Here is a 23,946-nt window from a genome sequence, read left to right on the forward strand (position 1 = left end):
TATCTGATCATTTTTAATATTTTAATGTTTTTCAAATCTATGTGTTTTATGTTGAAACTTTGTGTTGCTGCTATTCTTGGCCAGGTCTCCCTGGTAAAAGAGATCACTGATCTCAATGGGACAAACCCGGTTAAATAAAGGCTAAATAAAACAAAAAAATAAATAGAGATGCACAGATTCCAGCCATGCCTATAGGAAATGATTTTTGCTGATGTGGGGCAGCTCAAGAAAGCAATCATGCAAAGGGCACAACACAAGAGGCGTAAAATGGAGAGAATTGTTTTCCTCATTTGTGCAAGATACTCTGCACTATGTCTGTGGATAAAATCACTGGAGCATAAACACTTTGTGACTGGAATACTGCTGTCATGTTTGTAAGTACGCCGACGTGCACATTATGGTGTAAATGGGAAATTGAATCAGCGCGCTGCAGTGCATACATGATTGATCAGGGAGCTCATTCACTTGATATTATATTTTATATGACTAATAAGCTACAATAAATTAATAGCTTTTGAAAAGCAACACTGTTATCAACTGTGTTCATTTCTAAGTGCAGAGTGCCACTATCATCATATCTTATTATAATTAGAGAAGTGTCCGTGTGTGTGTGTGTGTGTGTGTGTGTGTGTGTGTGTGTGTGTGTGTGTGTGTGTGTGTGTGTGTGTGTGTGTGTGCGTGCCGGCTACGCCGTTTTACGTGCGATCGGGCTGAAATTTTCAGGGGGTGTAAAGAGCACCCGTGCGGGTGACCTGATGGAGAAAGATTTTTTAATTAGGTAATTAGGATGATGTCATGACATCAGTGATGATGTCATCAGTGATGTGATCCTTCCTGGCTGAGGCTATACGTTCAGTGATGATGTCATCAGTGATGTCATCCGTGATGATGTCATCAGTGATGTCATAGAGCAGGCGAGGCCGTGCAGCGGCCGCTCGCCCGCGCAGCGAGCCTAGGAATCAAGCGTGCGTAGGGCGCAAGCTTGCTAGTATACAGTAAAAGGGAGCAAGTGGGCTCTGTTTGTCTGTCTGTTTTGTTTGTTTGTTTAAATCGTTGTCCCACTGATGTCACAATGTCTATTATGACATCACTGATGATGTCATAGGCACTGATGATGTCATAGTGGGTGACATCACTGATGATGTCATGTCACAGGCATTGTAACATCATCAGTGATGTCATAAGAGGAATTGTGATGTCATCAGTAATGCAAAGTTGGCAAATGGTGCGCTTGCCAATAGAGCAGGCGAGGCCACGCAGCGGCTGAGCTGCGGGTGAGGCTGTGCAGCGGCCGAGCTGCGTATGCGAGCCCGCATAGCGGGCGAGCTGCAGGGTGGGCGAGGGTGCACAGTGGCCAAGCTAGCGAGCCCGTGCAGCGAGCAAGCCTAGTTCCAATAAAACGGTAACAAACAGATCTTTATGGTTCAGATGCAACTGACAGACTCTCAAGTCTATAGACATTATTTTAGCTGGATTACTTCTGCACCATCTAACTACACACTTCACAACATGCTCCTGTGTTAAATAATGTACCACTTTTGTGGCAAAAACATGTTCAAATATGTTAGACAACCAGGGGTGTAGTGGAGGGTAAATGCAAGTAAACATAGCTAACCCACCTCTTTGAAACGAGGTAAAGAGTTTACTCACCTATTTTCTGATCAACTGTATTAATCAATGAGGGGAAATAAGGTGGGTAAACTACTCACCTTGGATATCAATCAATCAACTCTTTATTGACAGACACATAAGGTCCAATATGAAGACACACAAGCGAAAAAAAGAAAAAAAACACTACATTTAAAACACAAAAAAATAAAACAATCAGAACACTAAAGTAAGGCACTATACCAGTGTTTCCAAATGCACGATTGGTATTTCACACTACTGAAACTGGGTTGAGTCAGCAGCATGATAATCAAATTATGAGATACATTCAAACGACAAATAAACTTAAACGTCAGATTTCTCAGAAGAGCATGAAAAGTGCACACTCCTACTTCACAAAACAATTGACTGGCACTCGACCATCTGGGTTTTCTAAGTAGAACCCTCATACAATCATTATAAGCAACCTGCAGCTTTTTAATGCTTGTCTGCTTATATTTTACCCACAAGGGGGCAGTATACAGAGGAGTGCAGTAAGCTCTGAACAAGTTTATCTTGACATCATTAGAACAAAAGTAGAACTTCTTCCTCAACATGTTGGCTTGAGCATACAGCATACGCCTCTGCCTGTATAGATCATCATCATCACTCAGTTGGTCAGTAATGATAGTTTACCCACCTCTGTATTTACCACTACACCCCTGTAGACAACAAGTTATGAGGATTTTCCAAAGTAGAAATCTTTCAGCAACAAGTTTGTATTTGCTGGAAAGTGGTAAGAGCAACTTCGCACGTAAAATATTCCACGGCTGCATAACATATGTAAATACACAGTATGTATGCAATATAACTGATATGTTTAACATTTTATGAGAGATAAGAGTGAGATCAAACCACAACATGAGCTCTTTTGCATTGTGTTACGTACCAAAAGTACTCAAATAGTCACCAAATCCTAGTCTTGATTAAATAAAATATTAGTGAAGAAGCGTAGTGATATACTTAGATTAATTAAACTGCTATAACCGCTAGGTGGTCGCTGATCTAATTTAACAGTGGCGTTCATTTCGAGCAGAACGGGCCACTGAATGACTCAGTAAGCAATCTCGGAGCTGTCGATACAGGCTCCTCATCTGATGACTCTTTAGTGCACCTCGGGGTGCCTGGCGGTCTCCGAAATGTGATTCACCCTATATTGGGTCAGTCATTGGAAATGATGCGCTTATAACTAATTTTTATAATTTCGCTTGAGACTACAATGAAGCAATGAAAGAACGGAGCTGTGAAAGTAACAGCGCTGAAACCACGGACACTAACAGTTGGGTCCAACCCTGGCTATCGAGCTACAACCTCTGAACTACATCACATTAAGCATTAGGCTACTTTATTCTAAGTCAATACTGTTTTTTCTCCACATACTAAATGTGAGTACACATAAACAGAGAGGGGTGCTGTATGCTTAGTTTTAGGCATTGGTAACTAAGTGTTTACAGCAGAGGTCAGGGCTGAAATGATAGAGTTAGTAAAAGCATTACTACAACAAACAAGGTCACATGTCATGTTTATGACCAACTATGACAAGGGTTCACAACCTTTTTTGCTTGTGACCAGGGTGGGAATTTTGCCATTTTAGGGGCAAGGTCATTTGGCCTTCGGCGTTGCTATTTTATTTTATTTTTTTAGGGCACAAGGCCACATGCCAGGCCACAAAGGCCATTGCTCTATTAATGTGTGTTAAAATGAGCCAATTACACATCCTTTGCATAGGGCAGGCTACATTAAACTGAGACCACTGATGGTTTTAAAGCAATTGACAGTAGCAGGATCGTAGCAGGGCACTGCCAAGGTGGCCTTAGGGATCTCAGGGCATCATGGCCAGTGGGAGGGGCAACGCGTGGAATTCCCACCCTGCTTGTGACCCCACATGCCACATTGACTTCACAAAAATCTAGGGACCCCAGAGGTGGAACGCCGCCTTATGCCCTAGTAGTAAGATTGTAATTGCTCGAGTGATATCACTGGTGACATCATCACTGATATCAGAATTCTAAATTCTGACTTTAATCTCAGAATTCTGACTTTAAACTCAGAATTTTGATGTTTTCTTAGAATTCTAGTTTCCTTCATGTGCATTACCTTCTTTTCGATAAACAAATTTGAAAACTAAAATACTCCTAGACGTTAAATGGAATATTGCTATATTTGCTTCGGCGACTTTCCAAATCTCACGCGCCCCACCTTATTCTTCTAACATATCGGTAGGTTCCTTTTTGCGACAGGAGCGAGTGACCCGCTCCGTGTAGTGTAAGCCCAACTTCGATGAAAGCCGCAATGTGCCAGCCACAGATAAGGGCTAAGGAGGCTGCTGCTAATCAGAGCTGTGCAGGGAGTGAGGGTAGCGGAGGGAAGAGAGGAAGCCATACTGCGAGTTTTGTGGGTGGAATGGAGGGTGGAAAGTGGGAGTTTTGTGGTTGGAGTGGGGGGTGGGGAATTTAGTGAGCGAGCAAAGCGAGTGAGGGACTGTACGGTATCATGCTGTGTCATGAACAGGGTTCCTACACATTTTCAATTAAAAATTCCCATAATTTTTCCAGTTTGTTTTGAAGATTTTGTTTGATGTTCAATATGATTTTAGGCAGATAGACATCTTGCCCCTGTTAACTAGGTCATTTGGTAAATGGTAAATGGCCTGCATTTATAAAGCGCTTTGGATAAAAGCGCCTACAATCAGTAGGTACATTCACCCATTCATACACCGATGGTGGCAGGCTACCACGCAGGGTGCTGGCACACCATCGGGAGCAATTTGGGGTTCAGTATCTTGCCCAAGGACACTTCGACATGCAGACTGGAGGAGGCGGGAATCGAACCACGGACCTCTTTTATCCAAAGTGATTAGAGGACGACCCGCTCTACCTCCTGAGCTACAGCCGCCCCCCATATCACTGTATACATACTGTAACTGTTCTTCACAGCGACTAATAATGTGAGATGATTGTCAGGGTCCCTACAGTACACACTTTCCATGTTAAAATTCCATATTTTTCCAGAGAGACCCTATGTTCTTGACTGGATTTGATTTTGGTGGGTATTTGATACAATGCATGCTAACATAATAAGAGCATCCCAGCGGCTGTAGCGGCTGTAGCTCAGGAGGTAGAGCGGGTCATCCACTAATTGCTTTGGATAAAAGAGGTCGGTGGTTCATGGCAGCCTGCCGCCATCGGTGTATGAATGGGTGAATGTACCTACTGATTGTAAAGCGCTTTGGATAAAAGCGCTATATAAATGCAGGCCATTTATCCCTCTATCTGAACATTATTCTTCATGTCAAATCTGTGGAATCAAAGTGGGTCTACAACAACATAAAGCTTAGACTGATGTGTGTATCGGACCTGAACCACATAATTTTTAAAACTCTTCCTGCGTAGGAACCCTGCATGTATATGGTGAGGGTGAGGGGGTGATGGTGGCAGTGGAAAGTACCTGGTGACGTCCGAGTCAGGGAACAGGCTTAAGTGATAAGTTTGGAGGGGGGCAGAGTCCACTGGGGAATAGTGTCGGGGGGAGGGGGCTTTGTCACAAAGTTTGTTCACAGTGCTGTAAACGGGTTCGGGAGGCCTACAAGGGGGGTGAGAGACAAGAGCAGAGAGGTTAGTGCACGGGGGAGAAATGAGTGGGATGGACGGAGGGATGGAGAGCGATGAGAGAGGTGTGTTGAGAGACAGAGAGAACCAGGTATGAGAGGAAGAAGGGACAGCAAAAAACATGTCATAACAAACAAGAGGCACTGCCTAAAGTCCCGCTGTAATCACCAGTCATGTTAACACGTTCATTGCCAACGACGTATTGATACGTCAAGCAGAATCCAACCGTTGACTGCCAGCGACGTATTGATACGTCAAAAAAATCGTTTTTTTTTTTTTGACGGTGGATCGTTGATCTGGCCCTTTTGCATCTTCTATTATACTGTTAGAGCCGCCGGGCGTGTGCAATCCATTCCGCCGACCCACTGAGTGGCGACGGTGCTCAGACTATTGAGTGTTGTTTGGCCAGAAACGCACGCATTCCAGCTGAGCTCAACCGAGGACCCAGAAGCGAACGAGCCTCATTCTCATACTGTAGGCGAAAACCTTTCACACGGGCGCACGGCGGTGGGGGGTTCCAAAGGTGGACTGGGTGGAAAGCACACTTTGAAGCGCGCAGCATAAAGCCTAGAGTCACACAAGGCTTCGTCAAAGCTCTCAACCGAAAATCCAAGAACGGATTAAGCCACATCCACGCTCGCCGACGAGGGGCCGCCAGAGACGGAGGCTGCTGCTCACTGCTCAGACAGGCAGGAGAGACTGGCTTGTGACTGACAAACGCTGCTGAAATCCACCAGACACGCCCACGGAGGGAGGAGTTGTAAGGAGAGGGGGTGCGGGTGCTGCTATGGAGGAAATTACTGTAGAACTATATTGTTTATGTCTGATGTCTCACTGATGCCAAAAATAAATGGTTAAAGTGACTGTTTGATATTGAATTTCACAAAACTGCGATTATCTCAGCTTTTTGTCTCAGACGCTGAAACCATGCTGTACTCAACGGCTAATATCTACATAACTACTAACTCTACAAACTAACTCTTTTAGACAGAGAAAGCACACATTCTATTAGTACTTTTGTGAACTTTGTGTTGACAAACTCCAAGCAGAAAATTATCCTTGGCTCTTGTAAAATGAGCCAGAATCCTCAAAAAAAACCCTCTGGCAAAAGCTACCTACAGTAAAAAAAAAAGGCTGGCAGTGAATGTGTTAATTAATCAATGCAATATTTAGGAAATATTTCTATGTCGAAATACTTGTCTTCCATGGGTGGCATTAAGGAGTTATACAGTAGCAGGGCCATAGATTGTAGTACAGGTCATTTCACTCCCATAGCCCGGGGGCCGTTGGGGTACAAATGAAAGTGCGCAAAAGGTCTATAGCCAATGTACATATAGGGGACAAGAATGTGTACCCTGATATACTGTTTTTTTTTACTGTCCTACCCCATGGTAGAAAGAGAACAGAACCAAGTGAAAGAGAAAGTGAGTGTGACAGTCATGAGCGATGACAGATAGAGAGGAAAAGACAATACTGTAACGCAGGGAGTGAGAGGGTAAAAGCATTTGCCTCTAATTTCATAACAAGCACAAAGAAATGTATTCTTTTTAGTTTTTCTTATAGGCAAGATCTATTTCTAACTACACTAAACAAAACGTGAAACTATTTCATCCTGGCCAATAAATATGTGAACAAGCATAATCTACTTTGGACATTATCAGCATGGATTCTAAATCTTTATCAAAGCAACCATTGCTTAATGCTGTAGATGATATGAAGTGCGTTAGAAAGGCGACATTTAAGGAGAAAGGTAAACAGAAATATATTTATATACTGAACAAAAATATAAACGCAAAACACTTTTCTTTTTGCTCCCATTTTCATGAGTTGTAATAAAAGCTCTAAGACCTTTTCTATGTAGCCTGGTAAACCAGCCCGTCATGTGAACTCACATTTCATTTGGTTCTGCGTGACGGTCTGGCCCCAACTCTTCACCCAGTCCTTAGCAGGGGTGGGAGCAGGGGCGCGGCCAGGGATTTTGGGCCCCATGAAAGGATACCATATCGGGCCCAACGATGCCGCTGTCCATAGGGTGGCGGTGGAAAATTTTGGCCATTTGAAGCCCGATTTGGAGGAATATCTCATTTTAAATTAATATTCAGATTAGACTATTGTAATGTCATTATTTGCACTTTCTCACTCACCTCCATATCATCCATACCAGCTCTCCTTGCCCTGTTGAATCATCATGCTCTCTGTTTCTCTCTCCCTCTTTGCTCTGAATACCCCAGAGTGAACAAAGAAATACTATCAGTAAACTAATGACTTAGAAAGAATATTGATACACATCTGGAGTCCAACAGGAGTCTGTTATTATGGACTGTTGTAGGCCAGGGACAACTGATTTAGTATGAATGGCTTGCAAAAAAAATAAAATCCCTGCATTCATTAAATATTGGCTAGAAGAGGAGCGAAATGTAAACACTCAGAAATTTTTGTGAAGTAACAGCCTATTTCACTATGGACTAACAGCTTAATTTCCAGTAGGATATACAAAAGTTGAATAACATTCACTAGGACAGTTCTATGGTTAGGACAAGACAAGAGTATCACTATAAACTCTCAGACCCTGTAAGTCCACTGAGTAGGAAATTATTATGTAGGACTAGTATAGTATAGCCATTACAGGAAAAAATAAAAAGCTTCTTGGAGATTTGGACAATATCACAGCATCATGTTCGATTTAATATACATTATCTTTAATATCACAATCAAATTCATTCATATCCATAATGTTTATTACTCTTATAGAGCACAGGAACGTTTTGGAGAGTAGATGGAGAACGGAGATGTCATGTGTCAGATCCAAAGAGATTGCAAACTGGTTTGTAACTACCGTAATTGAATTACTACTTATTTTTCGTTCTCAGGCTTTCATATATTTCTGCTTACTTGTAAAGTGGAAAGCCCTCCTTCTTATGAACAGAATAAGGTATAGCACTCCATGGTTTTGTAGAAATGTGATTATCTAAACAGCTGTTCTAATCATTATGATTGTGATTCCATATAGCGCAAACGTTACACGCGGCCGGGAAACCGCATCAAACTATTTAGAAATACTCGGGCGGGGGAGGGAGTGCTTATCTAAAATACCTTAATGTCAATGACAATGATGCCATGCCATGATCTCACTCACTACGCAGTTCTGCGTGGTTTGGGGGCAGACTTGAGGCAGGACTGAACCATGTTATGAAAATCGAAGGGGGAGGAGGGTGGATGATTTTTTTTGTCAAAATACAATATAGATCAAAGTAAACCATTCGTTCTATTAGTACATTGTGAATAAAATCCTATACAATACTGAGCCACTGGGCGGGAGCATGGACAGGCGTAGTTGCCTTGACAGACAACTCCTTCGGCCAATCAGTGTCGGCTCCAGTCAAACCCAAATCCACTCGGGAGAATGGCAAAAACATGTTTTCCGCCGAGAAACTCCGCGGTTGCGGCGATACTCCTGTAGTTGTTTAATTGTTGTTATTGAGTCTATTTCTGCAATAACTGCACTTTATGGCTGTTTAAACTAGACGAACATTGACATTACTCGAGACGGACAGGCAGGGAGGCGGCCATTATTGTTTTGTTAGTGCAGTGCTAGTGGCGTTCCTGATTGGCCAACTTGCACTGTCAATCACAGCGCAGTCGCTGATTGGCTCTTCCGCTTTGCAGCTTCTGCTTAACACCCTTGGGGCCAGACAGTCTCGCAGAACCAAATGAAATGTGAGTTCACGTGAGTTTCTATGCACACAAAAGGCTTATTTATTTTAATGTTGTTCACAAATGTGTTTACATCTGTGTTAAGAAGTGAGAAGTGCTCTCTAACATGGATTTAAACATCTGTGTTAAGAAGTGAATTTGAAAGAAATAAGCCTGTTGTGTGCAGATTTTTTATTTTAACTCATGAAAAATAGGCGCAAGAACAAAAGTGTTGCGTTTATATTTTTGTTCAGTATAGATACATACATCATTACAGTAATGGTTGTAAAAGCGTACAAAACAAAAGGCATGGTCTTATGATGTCTAATTCAAATGATGTCTTGTGATAAAAAAAACTGTGTGACATGGGATGACGAACGTGCAAGAGAGTACAAGTCTGTGTCTGACCACACAAGATATCTCACCTCAACTGGAAGTGCTGGGAATCAAACCTGTGACCCTCCCCGTCATCTAGCGAGGGATTTCTAAGTGGAGGTAGATGGAACAAGTTAACTTTCCATAACATCACTATTGACTTTGTCGCATAAAATCATCAGAGATGCTGAATTGAATTGAGATGCTGGAATCTGCTCAGACAGTGACACTTGGAGGCATGCTACACAAAACAAAACGGTACATTGAGGAGAAAGGAAAATGAAAACAGAAAAACACTCAAGTGCATTGGCCATGTCAGGGATTTACAGAGGTTCTTCAACAACATTGTCGCCAAACATATTAAATCAGAGTATATTATGCCTGCATGGAAAAGCGATGCTAATCTGGCTCAGGCACAGTGCAATTTTCTATCGTTGGCTAAGCATTCAGTGAAGGCTGAATGTGGGCATGTCTGATTCACGTTTGTTAACTGGAGCGTGCAGTACAGTATGGGAGTTAGCAAAGGAGTAATTTATGCATACTGTGTGTGTTTGTGACTGTGTGTGTGTGTGTGTGTGTGTGTGTGTGTGTGTGTGTGTGTGTGTGTGTGTGTGTGTGTGTGTGTGTGTGTGTGTGTGTGTGTGTGTGTGTGACTAGACTGGTGATGTCACCACTTGGACTGCCCAGAGCATACTGCAGCACAGTGACAACACCCCATTGCTCTCTCTCCTCTCCTCTGTTCTCTCTCTCTGCTGCTGTGTGTTTGCACCCTGTTCAAACATCAAAACATATTCGTCCCAGCATCTACGTACATCCCTGCCGGCTGGCTCTGGCTGATAGAGGAATGTAAGCCTAAGGATTTCTGGGATAATTTCTTTAAATAACAGTGACACTCATTAGGCCTGCAACTAATGATTATTTTCAATTATCAAATAATCTGTTAATTATTTTCTCCACAAATCGATTAGTTGTTTGGTCTATAAAATGTCTCAAAATGGTGAAAATGTCAATCACTTTTTCCCCAAAGCCCAAGTTGACATGTCTTGTCTTGTTGATGTCTTGTTTTGTCCTGAAGAACAGTCCACAACCCAAAGATCATCAATTTACTGTCATAGAAGACTAAAGGAACCAGAAAATATTCACATTTAAGAAGCTGGAATGAAAGAATTTTAGTAAACAAAAATCTTAAAAATTAGTCTAGAAACGATGAATCGGTTATAAAAAAATAGTTGGCGATTAATTAAAATTTACTATGTGGGAGTGTCTCCATGACACCGTTATAAACTCAACTAAATGTGTAATTGCACTTAATGACTTCTTAATGCCTGCTATGTCATGTTTAGACTAGGTTGAGGTTATGTTGTCTTGGTTATGTCAAGTTGTCATAATGAAGACACTGACAGGTTATGTTGTGGTGATTAATTTCAAGTTGTCATAACGAAGACATCGCAAACAATGTCAACATAGCATTAACAACGACACAATTTACAACAGTCATAAACATTCATAATGCTTCTTTCATCTACATGACAGGTGTCATGTCATGGTTATGACAGTGTCATGTCACTGTCAGTCGTCATATGCACCCTCAAGTAAAGTGTTACCCTTTATGGATTACTTCATAGCACACTTGTCTTGAGCAACAAGATGGTTCATCATGAAATGACATTAACCATCTCACGAAATGTATCATAGTACATTTTAGCACTCTGGCAAAGCATGTGTTGTAACAGTAATTGCAATTTCAATGCAGTACGATCCATTTCTATAGAGCTATACTTCAGAGAAGTGATGTAGAGGCACCTAAAAAGATAAGCAACCTAATGATGAACCTGATGAATTGGACTCATCCAACTGGTGATCATCACTTATAGGCACTTATGGTAAAAAAATGCATATTTTCCCCCTTAAAATGCCATATCCTCATTTAGAACACGGCTCTCTTGAATACTCGATTCTGATTGGTCAATCAACAATATTCACCGGTCATTATTTCTCGACAACCGACCGCTGCTCTCCCACACCTGGATTAATCAGTTGATAAGAGCCTTTTGTCAGCAAGCCACTACTAATTAGGCCAACCAGTTGCAGCTGTGGTGTCTTGTGTGCCAATTACGAATGAAACCGCTTTGTCGTTGAAAACACTATTAAAAAATATATTTGAATAATTATTTTTGTCAGATTATTGAATGATTTAGTTGTAGGCCGTGTTCTAAGCGGGATAATGTATATTGAGCAGTGTTGGGCAAGTTACTTTTAATTAGTAACTTAGTTACAGTTACTAGTTACTGCTCTGAAAAGTAACTCAGTTACTTTAAGTTACTCGTTACTGTCCAGGTAACTTAGTTACTAGGAAAGTAACTTTTGAGTTACTTTTTTTTTAACTCTCAATTCTCTTATTAATGCACACACATTATTTTGGGGTTGCTGTAGCACAGTGTGGGACAAGACAACATTGAGGCATATTTATTATTGCCTTCAAAAAGTAGCCAGTACACTTTTGGCACTGTATAATTAACAACTGTATCAGTAGTCTATAATATCCTGGCTGAACAACATAAACACTGTGGTTACCGTTTGTAAAAGCGGAGTGACAGTGAGCAGCAGAGCCCAGCACTGCCTGCAGATAGGGACAGAGCAGAGCCCCAAAGCAGCCGCTCGTCGCGGCTGCCTTTAATAGCAGTTCATCAGCAGCAGACTTGCAGGCATTTTTTCCCCATTTCATGACCAAACAACGTGAAACACACCGTGAACACCCTCCAACGCGAGGGGAATCTGTAAGCGAGAGACGAGTGCTGTGCTTGCCTGGGTGCAGCAGGACACTGGTGACAGACAGCCTGAGAGAAGCGAGGAGGAGAGGGCTCCATGCTGCTGACTCGCCGAGCGGTGTGAAGTGAACACCGTTACCGTACACAACACAGCTCGCGCAAAATGACCCGTTTCACTATCAGAATTTGGTCCAGTAACATTAGAAAGTATAGAAGTGCCGCACGATTAGCCTACTTCCTCATCAGACCGCCGTCAGACTCGCATTTTCCTCTCTACCCTCGCTGCTGTAGGTCCCGCACAGAATCGTGGAGTAACGAGTAACGAGCCTGTTTAAACCGCAATAATTGTAAGTACGTTACGTTACTGATGAAGTAATTCGTTACTTCATCAGTAACGACGCGTCGGGCTCAATCCACCTGTCGGTCATTATTTCCCCCGTAATCACCGCCTCAATATACATTATCCCTTACATAACATAGTCTAGTCTTATCCTCAAATAACTCAGTTTAATACTAGTTTCTAATGTACACGATGAATTCACATTATAAATATTTACACCAGCCTAAAAAGGTGGGTAAACAGAGTTCAGGTGGGGCCCTCCATTACATCCTTGCTTCAGAGGCAATGCCAGCTGCCAAACAGACGAGGCTTTTCACTAATGAGCATGGCACTACAGTCAAACTACTATCAATGGAAGAGTGTGAAGGTCTTGGGAAACTAAATGAGGCCATCTGATCCTCCCAATACAACGCTTCTCTGCAGAAAATCTTCAAGACTAGTAGAGATTGAAGAAGAGAGCGAGGACATGGGATGAGGCTGACACCAGATCACAAAGTCATGTTGGTTTGAGATCAGTCACTGAAATGACACACTTTATATTAAACTGGAGGGAGGGCGTCTGGTTAGTGTAGCAGTAGATTCCCTGCCTACCAATGCGAGAAGAGCAGGGTTCGCATCCTAGTGTTACCTCCGGCTTGGTTGGGCGTCCATACCATAGACATAAATAATATGGACGTAACTATCCCATTAAATTTCTTCTACCTGGCAGAGTTCAAACGTTGGCTGTCACCATCTTGATTTTTCTTTTTGAGTCCTTCCGCAGCTCATGTGAGATGGGAATTTCCCAGAGCCGCAGCTCCGCCTGCTATTGGTCCGTGATCGGCAAGCTGCGTGATCACTGGACAGGCGATCTGTCAATCACCCCCTTTTCTATCATCTGTTTTACTCCAAACGGGCGAGTTATATAAAAATTTACCCCCCTACAGTTGTTACCTGTATGAAAAGGTGAAATTAGTTATATAGACCAAAACCGTGTTTCGCCCCCCCTAACTGGAACGATGTTTAATCCTGTTACAAAGACAGGCATTTTAACATGGGGAGATCTGCCTACTGTCCCCTCCCCCATGTGGCCATTTGAGGAATTACAGCTTAAACAAAGACTTCCGCACTTTCCTGGGAAAGGGGGTGGGCTTGCCCCCTGGTCCATACAGGCATGATTGGCTGGTGTCTGTGGGAGGGAAGCCGGATTGAGGGTATTTGTCCTGGTCGCTGCACTAGCGCCTCCTCTGGTCGGTCGGGGCGCCTGTTCGGTGCGGAAGGGAATGGTGGGAATAGCGTGATCCTCCCACATGCTACATCCTACCAGTGAAGCTCCCGCTGTTGGGTGGAAAGAAGAGACTGGCTACTGCGCATGTCTCGGAGGAAGCATGGTGCTAGTCTCAGCTCTCCCCAGATTGGCAGAGGTTGGAGCAGCGACCAGGGTAGCAGACGGAAAAATTCGCCAAATACAATTGGGGAGAAAATGGGGGGAAATCGGAAAAACAAAACAAAAAAACAAAACAACCTGGAGGGACAGATCTAACACATGCATCAGATCAGAAGCCTTTATCAACAGCCGAGCCCAGTCATCGTTACTCCGTGTCTGTGTTATGAATTTGTGCTCGTGTTGAGCTTCAGTTAGTCTGGAGCCAAAAACCTCGTTCCGTGTCTTCCGGCTATGGGCGGAATGTAGGAACCAAAGTGCTTCAAAGATGTAATGTTATGGATCAAGCAAGTTTCTTCAAGTACTTCTTTGAATACTTCATTTGGTATGTCCGCTTCTTATTTTTTCTCTAACTCGTAGCAACTGGCGAGGTTAGGCTGCCTACTGCTGCATTTCTATGGGGGAACGAACACACTGTGGACCGGAAACACAGGGCCGGAACACGGGGCGGGTCATCCTGCCTGTAGTAATGGGTACCAGGCTTGGTGATGCTAGGATAGCTTCAGTAATAATGATCCAGGGGTGAGATCTAGCAGCAGGCCGCCATCAGGGCAGTTGGCTGGATCCCTTTGCTGAATCATTCAGTGCAAATAGCTGAGCAGAGGCAAGCCGTCAGTCCATATCAGACGGAAACGCAGTGACCTGGTATGGAGCTATAGGTGCCATGTGTCTGGAGTCTGACTGTCCAGCTAGCCTGTACGAGGGTTAAACCTTCCTTCTTATCTTAATCATTGGTAACATTTCACAGTTGAAAACGCTTGAAACCAACTCTCCAACAAACTAGCCAGGAGAATGTAATGCCATGCACCTCTCGAGAGCAGCTTCTGGTTATATGTAATTTTAAAGAAAAGGACAGGAGCACGAACACACTGGCACTTCAAAGAGGAATTTCAGATAAGATGTGAGCAATTAGCTTTACCTTCTTTTCTTTTTCTTTTCTACTTAAAGAGGGGGATTCAAATGCCAAGCACTAAGGTACAAATTATTAAGCATGACATAGCGAGCTTCTTAAGTATTTGTACAGCGACCCTGCAGCCAGAGGCAGAACTCGCCATCTTCGGCTGCTCGGAGTCCTCTCTGAACTTCCCTACAGCTGTGCAACAATCTCTGACACAGGGGACAACTGTCGCCAAAAGACACATTCTGAAGGAATGCAAGTCCTCCTCTTCACCTTCTTTTCAGGTGTGGCTGATGGACATGATCTCTGTTATACAGATGGAGAGACTCAGGTTCCTGAGGACCAACTCACTTAAAGGGATACGCCAACTTTTTGGGAGTTTTGCCAATTTGCCATATCGTCCATACATAACCAAGATACACAATACCTTTACCGTCACTCTCCGTGCAGTATACAGCGAGCTACAGTCGTCCAGTTAGTTAGTATTGGATGAAACGATACAGCCATCAAAGCTGTCCAAAAACACACATTTCTAACATTTCTTTAACCCATTGTCTGATGCAGCATTTGCGTGTATATCCCTCATGTGTGTGTGTCCCTTTAACCGCGAACCGCGTGACGCAGTTCACGGTCTTAAAGGGATACACACACAAATGCTGCATCAGGTATCAATGGGTTAAAGAAATGTTAGAAATTTGTGTTTTTGGACGGCTTTGAACGGCTGTATCGTTTCATCCAATACTAACTAACTGTGTGGGATACCATGCATAACATTTTTTACAAGCACATAAGCACTTTATGCAGCTGGTAGCACCACATTGTAATATTGGAGTGTCAATGTACTGTATATGTATGCTTTTTCTTTCTTTCTTTCTTTCTTTCTTTCTTTCTTTCTTTCTTTCTTTCTTTCTTTCTTTCTTTCTTTCTTTTCTTTTCTTTTCCTGTATCTGAATTTGTTTGTTTTTGTGTGTTGGTGTTCTGAAAATTGCAAAATAAAATATTGGAAAAAAAGAGAGAGGATTCTCAACTATCTTGACGAGGTTAAGAATGACATGTGACTGAGGTTGGGGGCGACGGATGACTCGCCCAGCTGGTTTCTCATGGAGCCCTTGCGTGGGATCCCATGCACAATATCTCTTACAAGCACATAAGCACCTTATGTGACTGGTAGCACCACGTTGTAATGTTGAATGTAGATGACGTATGTATGTTTCTTTTCCATGCTCTTACAACAAAGCTTGTGATATGACTGCGGTTAAAAGCGTAGATTGTGATGTTAGCATTTTCAGCCTTACCAAATGAACAGCTACAGAAAGGTCCTGTTCTTACGTCCCATCTATTTAACAGTATACATGTATTTGGACTGATTAACAAATTCAATAATGTGTAGACATTTTAGTGTGCTGCAAGCCATAAACGGGGTTATGGATTGTGGTTTACGGACATACCAGGGTACCTTGCTAGAGAATCCGCCATATTTGGTCTAATTGTAATGAGAGGCACAATGTGAACAAGAGTGATATGAGTGAATGTAATAGTGGTAGACTTCAGGTCAGCGTGGTCATCTGAAAGGCTATTAGGGACACATCTTGACCAACAGCAAATTGTAAACCTCTTAGCTCCGAAGAGAATGGAGGACTAATCCTTCACTCAACAAAGCTTAACACAAAGGGTCCACCCTCCACCTATCCTTTGAAAGAAGCTTTTGATATCACACTGCCACAATATTTTGCCACCACTGAGTCGTCGTTTTGCAAGTTCAGTGTGAATTCTTGTTACAGCGTGCCTAATTACAACGTTACAGAACGAGAATATTATCAGTTGAATTGCATTGTGATAACCGTCACTTTTCCCTCCTCTTGTCCTGTGTAATCTGACCTGGCTTGTTACTCTTCAAATGCTGTGACATATAACCAATAAGTAGGCGAGCTGAGACGGCTTCTCAAGCCTTAACCTCATCTTTGACAAGCGTCGAGGGGGAACATCCACCTGCTGCACACATTTAATGAGCAGGAAGACCCAATATTTACTATGTGGGAGTGTCTCCACGACTCTGTATGACAGATTTACTATGTGGGAGCGTCTCCTCCACAACTCTGTATGACAGATTAGCCGTTTTCCCACATGCGTACCGGAAAATTACCTGTAAGTCAATATCGGACATTTCCCGGAATTTCCCTTCACACCTGAGCGCTCGCATGTGGGAATATAGCAGCGAAATTGCCTGTATGTTGGGGGGCGGGGCGGCACTGCAGAGCGGGTGGGGAGTGACGTGTGCACTTGGATGGGGAATCCTCCTTATTTTGGGGGTCGGCAAAACTCCGATGGTGAAATAAGTTTGCTTGTCACACAATAAATCACACTCGTTTGACTTAAGAGGGCATGCATGTTGTATCCTTCACATTCGCTAACCAGTCTTTGAACTGAAATATTTGAAGAAGTTGGGATCCCTGTCTGAGAGAAATAGCCTGGCTGGTTCGATGTTTATTCGTTCACCTGCGTCGTGTTGAAGCACTTTTTACAGACTGGCTTCGTTTGATGTGTCCGGGCTTGCCTTCGCTGTCAGCAACGTAAGCAAAATACTTCCACATTTCGCTTCGTGCATTTGCTTTCTCAACAAGCGTTGGGCGGCTTGCAAGACTCTCAGAGCTGTCTGTGTCCCTGTCGGGCTGCTGACTGTAGGAGCAGGACTGAAGGACTGGCCAGAGAGCGAGCAGGCAGCAGAGAGGGGAGAGGGGGAAATCGGCACGCCCACACATGAAGCTGACATAACGCTCTTATTATCACAAGATCATTTCGCCAGTTTGCTTTAATGTGCGCGAATGATTAGATTATGCCCGCTGGAACATTAAGCAACGTGTGTACACCTCGCCCATGAGAAGGACCGGCAAATGACTTGACACGTTTCACACTTGTGTCCCTGATCGCGCATACCGCTCTTCTGACTGGCTCGAAACTGGTGAAATGTCCGCGATGACGGGGTCGTGCTTATACCGGAAAACAACTTTCACACATGAAGGCATTAGACCACGTTCCGGTCATTTAGCGGTAAAAAGCGCATGTGGGAAAACGGCTATTTACTATGTGGGAGCGTCTCCTCCACGACTCTGTATGACAGATTTACTATGTGGGAGTGTCTCCTCCACGACTCTGTATGACAGATTTACTATGTGGGAGTGTCTCCTCCACGACTCTCTATGACAGATTTACTATGTGGGAGTGTCTCCTCCATGACTCTGTATGACAGATTTACTATGTGGGAGTGTCTCCATGACTCTCTATGACAGATTTACTATGTGGGAGTGTCTCCATGACTCTCTATGACAGATTTACTATGTGGGAGTGTCTCCATGACTCTGTATGACAGATTTACTATGTGGGAGTGTCTCCATGACTCTGTATGACAGATTTACTATGTGGGAGTGTCTCCTCCACGACTCTGTATGATAGATTTACTATGTGGGAGTGTCTCCATGACTCTATGACAGATTTACTATGTGGGAGTGTCTCCATGACTCTGTATGACAGATTTACTATGTGGGAGTGTCTCCATGACTCTATGACAGATTTACTATGTGGGAGTGTCTCCATGACTCTGTATGACAGATTTACTATGTGGGAGTGTCTCCATGACTCTCTATGACAGATTTACTATGTGGGAGTGTCTCCTCCACGACTCTATGACAGATTTACTATGTGGGAGTGTCTCCATGACTCTATGACAGATTTACTATGTGGGAGTGTCTCCTCCACGACTCTGTATGACAGATTTACTATGTGGGAGTGTCTCCATGACTCTGTATGACAGATTTACTATGTGGGAGTGTCTCCATGACTCTATGACAGATTTACTATGTGGGAGTGTCTCCATGACTCTGTATGATAGATTTACTATGTGGGAGTGTCTCCATGACTCTATGACAGATTTACTATGTGGGAGTGTCTCCTCCACGACTCTGTATGACAGATTTACTATGTGGGAGTGTCTCCATGACTCTATGACAGATTTACTATGTGGGAGTGTCTCCATGACTCTGTATGACAGATTTACTATGTGGGAGTGTCTCCATGACTCTCTATGACAGATTTACTATGTGGGAGTGTCTCCTCCACGACTCTATGACAGATTTACTATGTGGGAGTGTCTCCACGACTCTATGACAGATTTACTATGTGGGAGTGTCTCCTCCACCCACGACTCTATGACAGATTTACTATGTGGGAGTGTCTCCTCCACGACTCTGTATGACAGATTTACTATGTGGGAGTGTCTCCTCCACGACTCTGTATGACAGATTTACTATGTGGGAGTGTCTCCACGACTCTATGACAGATTTACTATGTGGGAGCATCTCCATGACTCTCTATGACAGATTTACTATGTGGGAGTGTCTCCATGACTCTCTATGACAGATTTACTATGTGGGAGTGTCTCCATGACTCTCTATGACAGATTTACTATGTGGGAGTGTCTCCTCCACGACTCTATGACAGATTTACTATGTGGGAGCGTCTCCTCCACGACTCTGTATGACAGATTTACTATGTGCGAGTGTCTCCTCCATGACTCTCTATGACAGATTTACTATGTGGGAGTGTCTCCTCCACGACTCTATGACAGATTTACTATGTGGGAGTGTCTCCATGACTCTGTATGACAGATTTACTATGTGGGAGTGTCTCCATGACTCTGTATGACAGATTTACTATGTGGGAGTGTCTCCATGACTCTGTATGATAGATTTACTATGTGGGAGTGTCTCCTCCATGACTCTGTATGATAGATTTACTATGTGGGAGTGTCTCCTCCACGACTCTGTATGACAGATTTACTATGTGGGAGTGTCTCCTCCACGACTCTCTATGACAGATTTACTATGTGGGAGTGTCTCCTCCATGACTCTGTATGACAGATTTACTATGTGGGAGTGTCTCCATGACTCTCTATGACAGATTTACTATGTGGGAGTGTCTCCATGACTCTCTATGACAGATTTACTATGTGGGAGTGTCTCCATGACTCTGTATGACAGATTTACTATGTGGGAGTGTCTCCGCCATGACTCTGTATGACAGATTTACTATGTGGGAGTGTCTCCATGACTCTGTATGACAGATTTACTATGTGGGAGTGTCTCCATGACTCTGTATGACAGATTTACTATGTGGGAGTGTCTCCTCCATGACTCTCTATGACAGATTTACTATGTGGGAGTGTCTCCATGACTCTATGACAGATTTACTATGTGGGAGTGTCTCCATGACTCTATGACAGATTTACTATGTGGGAGTGTCTCCATGACTCTGTATGACAGATTTACTATGTGGGAGTGTCTCCATGACTCTGTATGACAGATTTACTATGTGGGAGTGTCTCCATGACTCTGTATGACAGATTTACTATGTGGGAGTGTCTCCTCCATGACTCTCTATGACAGATTTACTATGTGGGAGTGTCTCCTCCATGACTCTCTATGACAGATTTACTATGTGGGAGTGTCTCCTCCATGACTCTCTATGACAGATTTACTATGTGGGAGTGTCTCCATGACTCTGTATGACAGATTTACTATGTGGGAGTGTCTCCTCCATGACTCTCTATGACAGATTTACTATGTGGGAGTGTCTCCTCCATGACTCTCTATGACAGATTTACTATGTGGGAGTGTCTCCATGACTCTGTATGACAGATTTACTATGTGGGAGTGTCTCCTCCATGACTCTGTATGACAGATTTACTATGTGGGAGTGTCTCCTCCATGACTCTGTATGACAGATTTACTATGTGGAAAGACAGCAGGATAGCATCTGCATCTGCCACTGATGGTGAAGTACCACACGCTACGCTATTACTAAGAAAATCACATTTCTACCTCGTCATTGTGCAGATGTGTTGTACTTTGGGTTACTATGACAGCGCTGGACTTAAAGCAATAATTAGTACAACATAAGTTGTATTTCTGGCTTGGTTGGATGCAACTATGGTCTACAAAATGTGCTTAAAGTTCCAGTGCTTTGTTAACCTGGCAAGGCAGCTGGATTCACACGAGATCATGAGATCTCAGTCACGGGACAAATATGAATACAAAACCATTTGGCAGCGTCAGGTTAGTGCTTTGTGGATGTGCTAAATAAAAATGACAGACATAAACCGACATGTGACCCAATGAGAGAAACAAATATGCTTAGCAGGCAACAAAACACAAATACAGGACTACAGTAGACCAGTGGTTTTCAAATGATTACTTCTGGGGACCCACTTTGTCATCAGTATTTGTTTCTGCAAATGTGACCAGAATGTAATTTTGTAGGCAACTAATTAGGGCTCATTAGCACCTTTTTCTCAATAATCATTTATGGGACACATGTTACTCATCCCACAACCCTCTTTTGAGTCCTGACTCCATCTTTGAAAAGCACTGCAGTGAAAACTTGGGTTTACACATGCGAGGAAAATGTGGGACTTTTCAAATGGCATCGTAACTCCCAATGGGATTTTGATTGCTTTTTGAATTGCCACACAAACACAGACGACTCGGGGGGGGATGGGGACGTACAGACGAAGCCTCTACCTGTGGTTCTAGTAGTCTGGTAGGAAGGGAGGTAATTACCGTAAGAAGGAAAAACCATCCAACCTGTTTATATCCTCCTCCCCCAGTAAGTGCTTAGGGAGGGGGGAGTAACTCCCGGGGGAGATGGGGGGAAGACCAGACTTGTACTCCAGAGTGCCGCTGTTGCCGGGTGAAGAGATATGATTTTCCATGGCTGGAGAGAAAGCTGAGGAGGAAGAGCGAGAGCGAGAGTGAGTGAGAAAGAGAGAGAGAGCTGTATAAACAGACAACGTAGCCAGTGCAAAAGTTACCCATGTGATCTGCTTGTGTAAATTCCACTAACATGTTGTTGGGAAGCCAAATGCTGTAGCTATCAAAAGGATTCACCCCCCTTGGCATTTACACACAATTTGTTTGTACTGCAAAATTAGTTAAAAACAAAATATACTGAGTTTGGATTTTTGGCCTAAATTATACTTGCAGTACTTTTTTCTGTCAAAGCGGAGAGGAAATCCAAGGTATTTATATATGAAAGTATACATTTACAATAACAGAAAAATATACCTTTGATTCCACTTCATGTGGTTTCAAAGAAAAAATTAACTATGATTCTTTCCTTACCATTCTGTAAATAAACATGTGTTACATAGGAGAACTGTATGATGGACATACACCATGAAGAAATTGGACAGAAAAGCCTAGTTGAAAAGTGCATCATCAGTACAGGAATTCAATACTTCGCTGTGTTGCGAAGCAGAACACACAATCCCATTAAGATGTACTGAAAGGATCTGGTATGAGACAAGTACAATTAAACATTAAATGTAATGTCCTCAAAATGTCTCACCAGATCCAAAAGATGAAGTATGAATAATTATGTGCAATGAAATGCTTTTGCCAATGAGACCATTAACCAAAGCGAGTAAAGGGGGTGGACACCTTTGCACCTGTTTTCTGTTTTTGTGCAAAAAGTCAACGGGTGAATACTTTTTATAGCCATGTAAAAGCATCCCAACAGGAAATGGGAGAGACAAAAGCGGTGAAAGTATTGTGTATTCATGAAAGATTATATACACAGTTTCACATACGGCTTCAGATGCATAGAAATCCCATGTGCAATAATTAGCTCAGCTGGAAAATACAGACTACAAGAGACACATTGTATATCATGCATATTAAAAGCTAACATCATACATTTCCTCTGCATTACACCTTCTTTCTAAGCTTTCTATTCACAGACGAGTAGATCAGTTGGAATAAAAGACTCACAGTGTGTGATATCAGGAGGCCCATAGGGATCTGATAAGTACACATTGGTGGGCTTCCCCACCTTTAAGTAGACCACGTCCGCCGTGTTCTTCAGTATGGCCACGGCCTCCTCATGGGACACCTCCTCCAGAGTGTAGTTGTTTACCTGTCCCAGAGAAACACAGTCCCTGCGTGTTACATACGCAGTTCTAGAGAATATTTTTTCCTCACTGCTCCTTTCAGACCAGAGCGGCATGCTCCCTGCCTCGGGAGACTGGATTATGACAGATGGTCTTCGGGTGAGAAGAGGACAGTAGGAAGGTAATTCAATTAAGCGCCGGTTAAGGGAGAGGGATGCTCTCCTGAACCACAGGCGTTGCTACTACACTAAGGAGGGACGGCAGTGGGAAAATAAGGTCACTGCTTTGTTTCCAAACATGTAAGGGACTTCAAATCAGCTTCTGGAGAGAAGATGTATCAGGAAAGTTATCGTCTGGAAGTGCATTCCCTGGTTAAAGGGATAGTTGTGATTTTTGGAATCCTAGTCCCTATTTGCTATGATGGTTGTGTGACGGTTGAATCCGTTGACATCATTTATGAGCCCTTATTGTTTAGTTTAACTGCCATACAATATGCTGTTGTTATTAAATTATTAAATGTCAGTCTTAAGTTATGTTACATCACGTAATTCAGGAGCAATCATTGGTTAGCATAGATGTCAATCCAGCCAAGTGTGTGTGTGTGTGTGTGTGTGTATATATATACATATAGTATACTGTATATATATATGTGTATATATATATATATATATATATATATATATATATATATATATATATATATATATATAAATAATATTCTTTATATAAGGATTTTATGTCAATGGAGAAATGAATGGGGAATTCACTTGAGGTCCCATGTGGACCCGGGAGGGGACGGGACTTAGGCACTGTATTGCAGGATGTGCCATGGGTGCGACATGTTGTGGGATTTAATACATCACTGATTATGTCACAATTGATTTATGACATCACTGATGATGTCACGATGAAGAGAAACAGTTATTACATCACTGATGATGCCACTCATGTCTATAGATTTATGACATCACTGATGATGTCACAATGAAAACGTGACCAAAATCGTGACTAAAGCTGTGTTCACACCGAGATATTTATTTTTCTCCCTGTCGCTCGATTCAACCCTTTGGAATCGCTCTGTCGCTGTGTTTAAATCGCTCCACAAACCGGGAGCGCACTCCGCCCTCGGGCCGAGGTGTTCATACTCAGAGCTCGGAGAGAGGGAGAGACTATTTGTGCCCAATTGGCAGCACCTGTGTCGGCCTGATAGATGTGGGCGGGGTGCAGCGAGCTTGAGAAACTGTCAAGAAACAAG

At 42.9% G+C, this 23,946-nt stretch overlaps 1 protein-coding gene across 1 annotated transcript in view; it reads right to left on the reverse strand.

Moving 5' to 3' along the window:
• Positions 1-23,946, reverse strand: part of dlg2 (discs, large homolog 2) — a gene marked incomplete at both ends in the record, with an annotated part of 222,832 nt that overhangs the window by 46,626 nt on the left and 152,260 nt on the right. Inside the window, 3 exons of the mRNA XM_083645376.1 lie at positions 9,374-9,433; positions 21,388-21,529; positions 22,573-22,717. Coding sequence (XP_083501502.1) covers positions 9,374-9,433; positions 21,388-21,529; positions 22,573-22,717 — 347 coding nt within the window. The remainder of the gene's footprint in view (positions 1-9,373; positions 9,434-21,387; positions 21,530-22,572; positions 22,718-23,946) is intronic.

Source organism: Poromitra crassiceps, assembly GCF_964638095.1.
Source record: "Poromitra crassiceps genome assembly, chromosome: 1".
NCBI lineage: Eukaryota > Metazoa > Chordata > Actinopteri > Beryciformes > Melamphaidae > Poromitra > Poromitra crassiceps.